The sequence below is a fragment of the Aptenodytes forsteri genome, unplaced genomic scaffold (assembly GCF_000699145.1).
Source record: "Aptenodytes forsteri isolate BGI_AS27 unplaced genomic scaffold, ASM69914v1 Scaffold257, whole genome shotgun sequence".
Lineage (NCBI taxonomy): Eukaryota > Metazoa > Chordata > Aves > Sphenisciformes > Spheniscidae > Aptenodytes > Aptenodytes forsteri.
In genome coordinates, this window is record NW_008795194.1 from 890,261 (window position 1) to 902,507 (window position 12,247).

Here is a 12,247-nt window from a genome sequence, read left to right on the forward strand (position 1 = left end):
GACACATGCAGAATAAGAAGGAATGAAATCTAATGGAAGCCTACAGCTATGGCACATTCTCCTTGAACACTGCACTCGGTCTCGCGCTGTAGAGGGTGAAAAGGATGCGGTCCGAGTACTCTGGTGTAATATAAGGCAGAAAGAGCCACTATTTGAGTCTAATTTTATTCCATGGTTAAAGAATTATAGAAGGACCCGTTGAAATACTTAAAGTTATTTCTGTGAGGTCTATTCAGTGAAATGATGTTTTGGTTACTTCGTTAAGACAGATGTTTTAAGTTTCATGGAATCCTCCCCTTTCACTTCCAATATTACTTAATTATTCTATTATTGGCCTTTTGTTTGTAATCATGGAGAGTTTGCTTTAAATAGCTAAGTGTAGCTCAGTGATACAGTTAGCTGATTTGTCCTTCGTGGAAATGCAAAAACACACAATGAAAACCTTGAAATTTCAACTGTCATTGTTTATTACTGGTTTGGCTACATTCTCTACAATTTCAGCAGCATCTTAAAGAGACAGTTAATGTTTCTTTATATACAATGAAAACAAAATGGCTTGCAACATCAGAAACAAGAGCAACAGTTTAACTGTACAATACTAAATGAAAACCTGTGGTAATACAGCCTCCTTTTTCTGCAACATGGACAAAATTACATATAGGTACTCAGCATCAAGAATGGGATAGTAAAAAGAATAGTGAACGGGAGAGAGATACACTGTTCTGAAAAATAAGTTTCTACCATACAAGGCAGTTAGAAAATGTTTCACATTTTAAAATATCTGTACAAGCCACAAGAAACATTTCCTTGTTGATAGGAACTTCCAGAAATAGAGAATAACCATGAGCAACTTCTACACCTAGTATCAATGCGCTCTGCAGGTTGAGAACGCAATAAACTGACTTAAAGAACTGTACTGTATATTGCCAACACAGATCTGTTTTACATGCCTTGATTGTTAATGAATTACTTACTCTTAATCTCTCTATAACGTACAGTTGACTTGCACCGTAAGGAGGTCATTTGATTCTTTCGCAAAAGTAAAAGCAACGTCATTTAGCAGCAATTAAAAGCGCCTTGAGGGAGACTTAAAAATAATACAATATCCAATTAGAAAAAGCCATACTTTAAACATTTGTACAGGAATAAGTTGCTGAAATTTAACTGAAAATGTGACATCTGTACAACAATTTACAATAGAGCTAGAAGGGAATTTATCATTATTCCTGCATAGAACATTATACATTACCTGTTTGCATTTGGTTTCATACTGTTGCTTGCTTTTATCAGAAGCCTGGAAAGTTTCACAAGTTTCAATACCACAGCAAGTATAGTATTTTTAGAAAATTGAGCAGATTTCAAAATTAGCAATCTATTTGAGAAATAAGTACCAGGAATTCCATATCACCCTTCCAATCTAAATTCAGTGAAACACCACCACATTTTTGGAGGTACAAGCCTGAGTTGCCAAATAAAATACTACAATTTTATCTGAGGAATCTGATACAGAACATATCTTTGACATCTCACACTCCTTCCTTTGGCTTCAAAAGATCAGTGTCTTGGAAAGATGGCAGTTTATTTAGTTTATAACCAGGCACGGAATTTTTCCTGTGTTTTCAAATTTGCTCACTACCCTTTTTTATTTAAATAATGAAGAACTACCCTTCATGTTAGAACTTTCCAGTATCAACCAAATGTACTTTAAGTATTAAAAAGATTATTTACAATGTTCCCCAGAAAAAACTAAAAACCTTTTCTTCAGTCTTAAACACAATATACCTGTTAGTGTGCAACAGGCAGTGTCGTCCTTCAACGTTTAAAGGTATTTCTCAGAAGGGTACATTTATTCACAGTCCATGATCCATTCCAATCATACAAATGACACTATGTAGGAGGACTTCAGTCTGAAAACACAGTTATCAAACTTGTCCTGTGAAAAAACACTCAAATGCTTTCAAGCTCAAGTCTGCATCTGGAAACTACACAAAGGTATCATGCCATTCCTCAGTTGGAGAAATTTCAGTACGAAATAATGCTTGAAGTAGGTGGTGTAGGGGATGCTGCCAGCCCAGTCATATGCAAGTTTCCTGAAGAATTTGATCTCCTCATATGAGGGAGAAGATAAGGATCATTAGCCAGCTGGTGGACATCAAATCTATCTTCTTTTCGGTATGCTAAACAGCGTCTGATAAAGGCCTAGGAAAAGAAATGTAAAAAGTTACAATACCATTCCAAATAATTACGTCTGCTTACAAGCAAATATGCATGTCCTCCTGGATAAACTAGTTTCTAAACAAACTCTTGTTCTTATGTAATTAATTTCAAATGACAGTGTCACATTTTACTACTGAGTCCAATGAAAAAATGTAACATCACATCGGGAAAAAAAAACCCACAGCAAATAAATTGGCTTCAAATAATCACACTTCAAATATGTATTTCCATGTTTAGGAGCTATATTTACAAGTAAAACAGCATCTCACACAATTAGAATTCTGCATCTGTTATCCCTGAACAGCTTCGTAAAAACCAGTAGCAAATGTCAGAGGATTGAAAGGGTAGAAAGGAGCTCCACAGAGCCTCTAAAACCATTCAGCTGTGCGGTAGATGGAAGATGCAGCGACAGAATTTCAACGCTTTAGCTGACCTTTGAAAGCAGGCATTAGCACATGTGCCATGACGGAATAGAGCAAAAAAGTGAAATTTGACAATGGTGGTTGCCATGTTCAATAGGCATTAAATAACTAATAGACTATTTAAGAAACGACTACCTAGTTGGAACTCCTTTCCCAGAAAAAACTCAATCCCATCCACTTAAAAATATCTAATCAATTGAAAAATTCTGTAGCTAGCTTCAGGACTGTTCTTGAGACACTATGTTATCCTATGTTTAGCTCCATACGATGTATGCCAATCATTTTGTGCTGAAAGTTTCTGTCAAGTCTTATGTCTAGCATACACAGAACATTTGGTCTCCTGAGAGCTTGGGCTTCAACATTTAATGACAGAAAATCCTTATTATTGCTACAGAACTGATTAGCACATCATTACTTAATTTAGAACTTAATTTAAAAGAATTACATCTCTTTTCTTTGATAGATCTGTTCAGCTGTTTGTTCTTTGCTCCAATTAAAAACTGGAGATTAAAGGAAAAAAATCTGTGATACAAGTTCCAAAGAATCCTGCTAGAATTTACTTCTATAATTTACATATCCAGCATGAACAAGGTACAAAATAAAAATCATGCACATCTGTTAATATATATCCACATGTTCTCGGACATTATGGATTTTAATCAAATTCTTCATAATAAATCCTTCGTAACAAATGAATTGTTAAGAGTTGTTTGCAAGATCCTCAGAGTAACAGTTTGTGTCTAAAATGTTTGTAAAATACTTCATGCTTCTGTGGCACTGCAGACACATTACTGTGATGCAAAGGAGAACATTGCACAATACAGGAAAAAGTGAGGAGGATCAAAGGATAGTCACAGTCTGAAAACTAACAATGTCATTTCAGGTTCCATACTTATTTCATCTCCATGTTTTCCAAATCAGAATTTCAGTTTACAAGCTGTTCTTTTCCAACTGCCATGCCTATAAATCTGAAAGACAATTTGGATTCTACACAGTCATCATAAATGGCCTGAATTTACAAGTTAGTCAGAAATGTTTTTACAGCATTTCCACTGGAGAATAATTTCTCCCTCTCTCTTACAGCTATCGTGACAATGTTAGTAAGAGTGGAGAACACTGAAAGTTTATTTTAGTCTTTCAAACAAACAGAACATGGAATACACAGAGAATGTAAAGTAAGTTGCCAATTCTCCATGCTGAACTGTCTACTCTTTCCTGACATCCTCTATATAAAAACTACTAATGACCAAGAAACGCAAAATTAAAAGACAGGGATATAAACTGTTAACATGTAATGTTATCAGTTATATGATGCGCATTTGTCAGCTGCATTCAAGAGAGACAATTCTTCCAAATGCGCATGAAAAAACAAAAACACCAAACAAAACACTCAACCAAACAAAAAACCCAGGACAAACTACAATTCTTCAACCGAATTTTCATAACCTTAACTGCAACTCGCTCACTAACACTTCTTTTAGAAAATATAACCAACAGAAATATACCACAAATTGTAACAGCAGGTGTATGTACCCAAAAGACTTATTTTCTTGGGAAGTTACAGCCTCTAGAAATAGGTTTCTTTTCCTTTTAATCTTTAGAAGCTAAATCTTAACATTCCTAAATTTTTTGCAGCTTGTGTCCCAAATCCAAGTATGTTTAATTAGTTGTTGAAACTTGCATAGGCATTCTACTATCTTGGCATTTTTTTCAATGAGCACATCTCTACTGCATCTGGCCATGAATATATCTTTCAAAAATTGGGACAGTTTACAAACAAGTAACACATACATAATGTTTTCTTCCACATTCACAGAATTGGATTTGTGTTATGGATGCTCACAGCAGCAATCATTTGGGAAACCACCTTAAACTGTTTCTGAATAGCTAGTCTGCGGAGATGAGTTTGATACTACAGATGTTTCAAAATAAGATTTTTAAATACAGGAAACATTGCCATCCACACCTTTGTGGCAGATCAACTGTTTTGGCAGTCTTATTTCCTGAATCAGCATCAACGTATCTCAGAGATTCTTAACCTTGAGAATTTATGTTTCCAAACTCAGCTTTGAGTTAATACACACATACTATGACCTTTCAAGGGGAAGAGTGTTAGCAGGCATATCTTCCAGGTATTTGGTAGTCAAATAGTTCTTCAAGCCAATAAGGCTGCAGAGAATAACATTCATTATTTTCAGAAAGAGCTTGCTACTGTTAGCAGGAGTATTTCACAAGAACATCTAGTGAGACAGCCCGAGTGACACAGATAAGGTCCTCTGGGAAGAAGCAAAGCAGACAATTTTTGAGGCGGCCTACTTTAAGAACGCTTTCCAATTTCTGGAATATATATATATATAGTCTCGCTTTGAAGTACGTGATTTTTGAGAAGTCCCAGAGTAAGTTTCTTTAAATAAAAACATCAAAATACTAGTTCTCCATTATGTTTTCCTACATGTTTAGTTACTACGTCCCACAGCATTCTTAACTTAACAGAATTTTACAGCGGAATCCTTTATGATGAATGTTTTAACTGTTACTCAGAGATCATATGAAAAGTTACCTTGGCTTCATTGCTTACAACAGGTTTGACAGGAAACTGAACTTCTGTGGCTTTTAATATTGTATTTTCTTGTAAGATATCTTGCTGTGATTGATTGTGGCCAAATGGCTGAAAAATAAGCACACGATTTTCTTCATGAGAGTTATCCAACTACTCTGATTTCGTAAATATTTATGCTATAGTAAGTTGTTGCAGTGTTAATACAAACTGCCAACCATTCATTTGGTAAATAAAAGTTTCAGTCAAGATTTTCTACATTTCTTGCAGTATCAATGCACACCACCAAAAAGTAACACAAGTAATTTTCCACGTAGATTCACGTCTTTATGATTATAATTCACAGTCTACGCATTTACACTAAAACTCTAAGATTTTCAAACAACATTTTCCTTACCTTTCTACCATAAAGGCATTGGAAAAAGATTACTCCAACTGACCATACGTCAACCTTATTAGAAATCTTTGGTGGCTCTTTGCCAACTACAAAACACTCTGGAGGCAAGTACCTGGAAAACAAAACATGCATCTCAGTGTCTGCAAGTAGATGTATGGCATCACTAGAACTTGGTTAAATATCAAATTATACAAATGCTTCATGTACACATCTCCGATCTTTTGACAACTGTACAGTTGCCTTACGATCCACATTCCAACACCTTGCACACCCATCAAAACTGACATTACAGTTTTTTGTATAGTCAGTCAAATAGAAGTTCTATTTCATACAAGCACAAATACTAACATTCCTTACCCAAACCACTAATTATCACTTTTTTTTTTTAATTGGGATCCTAAGTTAAATATGAACCTTCTCTATCTATCAGAGCAAGAAAAGATGAAAGCCATATAGGGCATTTTACAGCAAGGCCTGGTTAGGAATCAAAGATAATGTAGATATGGCTTAAAGACCCTTTACCTAAGTTTTCAGTAAGAATTATGACATTAACCTGAGGAGTATATGGTAGACAAAGGTGACTGCTATTTCCATTCCTGTAATCTGCAGGAAGCCATACTTAAAGACCTGAAAGTCAAGGAAGTTCCTGTGCCATTCCTGAATTACAAAAGAACTGGTGAAATGGAACCTCCTTTAAAAAACCAACAAAACCTCCCAAACATATCAATATGGGGTCAGTTAAGTATCATTGACTGTAGTATCTAAAATTGAAAAAGGCATAAAAACTATTAGAGCAACCACAGACCAGACATTCTTTCATCAACAGCATGTAAGGCTTTAAAAGAAAATTTGAAGAAGTATTTGTGGAAATGGAAATAAGGAGAAAAATGAGTTAAGAATGCAACACAAATATGAATTTCACACAGTATCACAAAATCTCTTCTGGAATATTCGTGTACAATTCTGATTACAACAATCAAGAAAAATGAACTTGAAGTGATGCAAGTGCAAAGAAAGGTACTAAAATGATCTGAAGAATCAAGAGCCTACAATTCAGGGAAAAAAAAGTTGAAGGCTATAAAACCACCAAGGAGCAAGTACTAGGAAGGGAAACAACCTACTTCAGGGAGGACAGTGTTGGCACAGGAACAAACAAGTATAAACTGGCCACAAATAAACACAGTCTGTAAATTAGAAGATTAGGTTTCTAATGATCAGAGAACTGAGGTTACGGAACACCCTTCAAATCAGATTACTGGGGACAAAACACTAACTGAATTTAATACAAACGTCTGTAAGTTTACAAAAGAGATTATCTGACCTAACTGCCTGGAAAGGCAGGTAACCGGACCCAGTGACTGAGGAAATCCCTTCCAGACCTACGCTGCTGACAGTTTGTGCAATCTGCTCTAAACAGACTCATCCTCCACCTCAAACTCACACAAGATATTTCCCTCCTTAATGAAGATTTTGGGCTCAGAGAAAGTGTGAATTAGAAATGCAGAGATTCATCATGAACCCATAATGGTCACAGACCTTTTTTGGTTTCTCAGTTTACAGCACCACTAGTGCCTGTGGCATTTTAGATGAAATCCAAAGGCCAAAGTTTTTGACATACATTCCTACAATAAAATATTTAAATTGGTGTTTAAATAGGTAAAGCATTAAAGAGAGTAGCAAAAGCCTAACACTTGTAAAATACTTCAACTTGAATAATCATCTTTTCACAGCATGTGTGCATTGGCATTTGTGGAAAAGTATGCGTGTTTTCTTTTCTAAAAAATCTGAAGGAAAAGGCAAAAACTTTATTATGTGCAACTTCCAAATATGGGAAAAATTGCAGAGCAAATGGAAATGACACTGGCTTCTTTGTTTAGAGTTAGGTTTCAGCTCCTGACTCTGATCTTGCTACAGGCAGAATGAGGAGAGAGAGAGCAAATGAATTCACAAGTAATAACCTGGCCAATATAGGCTTTCTATTCCACCCACTCTGACACAGCTACCGTGCACCCAGGCTCAAAGAGCTACTGTGCCATGAAGAAGCTGCATCTTTAGAGAGCAAATTCTAGAAACAGCTTTTCTGTAAGCAATGAAATGCTTATTGTCATTCCTGGTCTGCAGGCAGCTCTAAAACTTCAGGTTTTTGGACAAGCATGCAAGTGCACACAGAAAACAAATCACAGCTACTGAGCTGTCATTAACCTTTAGGATGGAAGAATAAATACTCTTTTGTCCTAAGGACACTACCTGCTGGTAATCCCTGCTCTAAGATTTCCAAGGACTAAGCACCCACACTTAATCATCATAGCTTTGTCAAACGTCTTCAACCACCTGCAGCCAAAGATTAAACACTTGCTTCTTCAGGGAAACCATGTTTCTAAATCATAGTGATCATCTCCACATTTGTATATATATCCTTACTTGTTATGTTACCATTCTAACATTTGGGAATATCAACATTCACAGTACTGCACAAAAATCTTTGTCATCCATGTTAATATTTTTAATCCTAGCCCTCTCTCCAAATTGGCTTTATAAGAGAGCATTTATGAAATCTGAACGATGACCCAGAGTCTAAACAGCAAAATCAAACCAGGCATTACCAGTAAGTTCCTGCTCCCTGTGAAGTTAAATCCATTCCATCCACACCGTAGCTATCATCATCCATTATTTTGGATAGGCCAAAATCAGTAATTTTTATTTCTCCACATGCTGTTCCATCTACAAGAAGGATATTACCTATCCAGGAACAAAAAAAAAAAAAAAAAAAAATTACCTCAAAAAAGCTAACAGAATGCTTCATTTTCATTTTCAAAACCAGGTTTAATTTTCAGGAACATCTAACTTTATGAGGGGTGACAACTTTACATCATCTTTATATCCTCAAGTCTTGACTATGAGTAACTTGACTATGACACACTTCAGTGCAGTCTCAGGAACTCTCTAGGTTATCATCATCACCTGAATTGGCTCCCTCAGCTGGGAGCTGGCTGGACAGTGAGAAAACACCAAAACATAGCAATATACCAGTTATAATGACGTTTCATAGTTTCCTGCCCAGAACAAATCCTACACTACAGGTTTCAGGACTTGCATATGTCACAAAATTGTGCCAAGAAATTGCTGCAATACTACGCATCTTACTCCGTGTGTTAAAGTTGTACAATAATTTCTTGATATAAAAGTTATTTGATGAAGTTCCTCTGAGAACAAAAACCAATGAGACTAAGAATACATTCTGTACAACTCCATAATACGAGAGAAATCTATATGAACAATTTATTACACAGCAGCAAGCAAACAGGCTGGCACTAAGAGTTACATTATAAACCCCAGGCTTCGAAGTGTAGCAGATTAAAGTACATGAAGAATACAAGCATCATTCATGCAAGGTGGTAAAACAAAGGCCATGGAATCAAGACAGAATACATAATTTATGACAATGCTTATTATTCATTGTAAAGAGAACTCCTGTAAAGTCCTGTTTTGAAGTGCTTATGCTGCAATGCTGAAAGTGATTGATTACCTATTTCAATCTTTTACAGGCTAAGAAATATATACGGGAAAAATTATTTACACATCAGCGTTCCACAATGATCAGACAGGATTGAGCCAACTAACGATCTTACCTGTTTATATTGCTAAATACCAATGTATGTATCTATGTGCTATATGATTTTTTTCTACAAATTCAAATCAAAATAATACAAAGTAGAAAAGTTATGACAAACATTTTTCCAAAGAAAAGACAGATGATTTTGGCAATAAAACTAGAAAGAAAAGTACACACTTTTTTCAGTTGTTTACAATAAGCCTGACATACAGAAGATAATTTTGGTATTTTCAGGCATGAATTACAAACAAAATAAAGGATAAAAAAACCCCAACCCATGACATTTTCAATCGTAACATTCCTCATTTACCTGGTTTAAGATCATAGTGTATAATAGGGGGCTTGATCTCATTGAGATACCGTAGTGCATTTACTATTTGCATTACAATGGACCTAGCTTCCTTCTCTGACATCAATTTATGTTGCTTGAGATAGAAATCCAAGTCATTGCCTTCACAGTATTCTAACACCGTGCAAAACCTAGGGTAGAATTCAGAGAGACAAAATTAAATAACGTATCAAACTGCACAATCAGAAATGGAGATATAACAACCTAGTTTGATACTGGCAAGTTTAAGAATGGCTGCCTGAATATTAAACTATATGAATGAAATTTTTAATAGAACATGTGGCATAGCTATTAGCTTATGAAAACTGACATCAATCAGAACACTCATATTCACCAAAAGAGAAAATGCATCCATATTGACGAGAGGTTAAGTTAAAAAAACCCCTTATTTATGTAGGCACGTTTCTCAATAGAAAAATATATTCACTATCCCTTAAGATGTGGCACAATTTCATACAAAGAGGTGCAGCCCAGTGACCATGGGCTACACTTTGGCTAATAACGCTCCTGATGTCATTTAGTCTTGGAAACTTGTCTAAGCTACAGCAGCCTTTCGGAGCTGCCCCGCAGCAGCCCTTGCTCTGCCCAAAAACATTACAGCACTGCATGTCCCTTCCACCCTCAGGACATCCTGTTAGGGCTTGCTAGGCAGCTGTTGCAAAACGCTGTTTTCATCACTTTATAGAAGGCCTGCAATATTTAGCTGAGACAAAATTCTGCAATTAGTGTGGGGTTGTTTTTTTTTAAAGTCCCCTTAAGGAAACCCTTTTTTTTTTTTTTTAAAGTCCCCTTAAGGAAACCCTTAAAGCAAGAACATATTATTTTTGTTCAAATACTCTTCATTTCTGTTTATCTAATATACAGCACTAAAATCCTTTCCAAGTTCTAGAAAACGTATCATTTTATGTACTTACGTATCTGTATCCAGGGAGAAGTAGTCATATAGTTTAACTATCCGGGGGTGATCCAGTTCTTTGTGTATTCTATACTCTCTGCAGGCATGTCTAAAAGAAGATGGATACATTAACCTTCTACAATCAATAAAATGCTATTCAATTTAACATATGAAGCGTAAGTCATTAATATTTACTTGTGGTAGTTTTCTTTCTTTTCATCCCTCCAGCTTTTGTTAAGCTGGTGAATCTTCACAGCAGCATATCTTTGTTCATAAAGATCAAAAGCCTAAAAAAGAAACCCACAAATATGGGAAAGTTATAACCAAAGATGATAAAAATAACACCCAATAAAGAGAGGAAAAAAATTGGCATGTAATTCACAAGTCTATTGACAAGTCTACTGTAATGCTACGTCCCTGCACAGGTTAATCGAAGTTTGCTCAACCAGTGTTTAAAGAGTATGCCACATCACAATCCTTCTGCGTATTTAGATCCCCTCCCTCCCACTGAAAACTAAATGTACAAATGTACATGGCTCAAACATTAGATTTAGCAGATCCAACACACTCTACCTTGTATACTTCACTGAAGCCACCTCGGCCAAGTAAATGGAGTAACAAATACCGTTCATTCAACGTGGGGTGATCTTTAAATCTCGAAAGAAAAAAAAAAAAATCATTTAATTCTATCTAAGGTATACAAATAGAGTCTAAAATGTAGACCTTTTAGTATTACTTCTCAAATGGAGCTTTCTTTTTACTAGCAATATATAATATGCTGAACAATATTACACCATGTGTAACCTTATGGCACAACTATACAACATGGCCAATTTCAGTACCTTTTGACTACTTAGCGTACAAATGCTATCACAATACCATCGTCAAACCAGTCAATTCTGGCAAACTTTTTGTTATTTTTCTCTGTTTTTGTGAGGATAAGAAAAGCATCCTTAAATTTAAATATGCGATATAAGGGCTCTCTCTTTGTTGTGTCAAATTTTAGAGAAGTCTCAAACTTCAGCTTTCTGGAACAGACGAGGAGGATATTCTTCTAATTTCACATGAAACACGACCACACCTGTTGTACATACCTGCCTCTTTTTAATAAAATGGATTTTATATAACACTAAGAAGTTAACAAATAACAAACAGCAATATGGGGAAAATACACCAAAGGACTGAGTATCTGCTCATACTCTAATCAAAAGCAAGAAGAAAACACTCCTTCCAAACACAAAATGATGCTGCAGGACAGAGAAAAGGACCATACTCTCTCCTGAAATGTGCAGAAGACAAAATACATCATTCCATCTAACCAGGGGGAAGGGAGGTGAATACTCATCATACTTCTAGTGCAATGATGAGACAACTATACTCATGAATCTAGCGCCAGCTGCCGATTATACTCCATAGAGAACTTTAAGGAAGGGTTTAGGGCTAGTCTGCCAATAGGTCATCCCATCCTTTCATGTTCTCTACAGTTTTGGAGGTATGGCCATAGATAGTCAAGTATTTGAGGGAAGATGCATGTTCTGGCTTACTGTGCCCCTTTTAAACATAAAACTTTCCTTTTCCTCACTATGAAAATACTTATTTCAATACTAAAGACATTTTAAAAAAAATCGTAAGCAGTATGTAATGCACTCAGTGTAGAAGAAATAACAAATTTAGAAGTAGCATCATTAGGCGATTGATGTCATGTGACCAGTAGCCCAATTCTTTAAAACCACACTCAACAAATTTACATTCATATTTTCTTGGTCCTTCTATTACATGTATGCCTCTAGTAGGGCC

The 12,247-nt window shown here is 35.7% G+C and overlaps 1 protein-coding gene across 1 annotated transcript in view; it reads right to left on the reverse strand.

The window, feature by feature from the left end:
• Window positions 1-443: 443 nt before the first annotated feature.
• Window positions 444-12,247, reverse strand: part of TLK1 (tousled like kinase 1) — a 44,708-nt gene continuing 32,904 nt past the window's right edge. The window contains exons 13-20 of the mRNA XM_009278570.2: window positions 11,024-11,105; window positions 10,646-10,737; window positions 10,470-10,559; window positions 9,517-9,686; window positions 8,197-8,332; window positions 5,594-5,705; window positions 5,200-5,307; window positions 444-2,199 (exon numbers count right to left, since the gene is read on the reverse strand). Coding sequence (XP_009276845.1) covers window positions 2,023-2,199; window positions 5,200-5,307; window positions 5,594-5,705; window positions 8,197-8,332; window positions 9,517-9,686; window positions 10,470-10,559; window positions 10,646-10,737; window positions 11,024-11,105 — 967 coding nt within the window. The 3' untranslated portion in view covers window positions 444-2,022. The remainder of the gene's footprint in view (window positions 2,200-5,199; window positions 5,308-5,593; window positions 5,706-8,196; window positions 8,333-9,516; window positions 9,687-10,469; window positions 10,560-10,645; window positions 10,738-11,023; window positions 11,106-12,247) is intronic.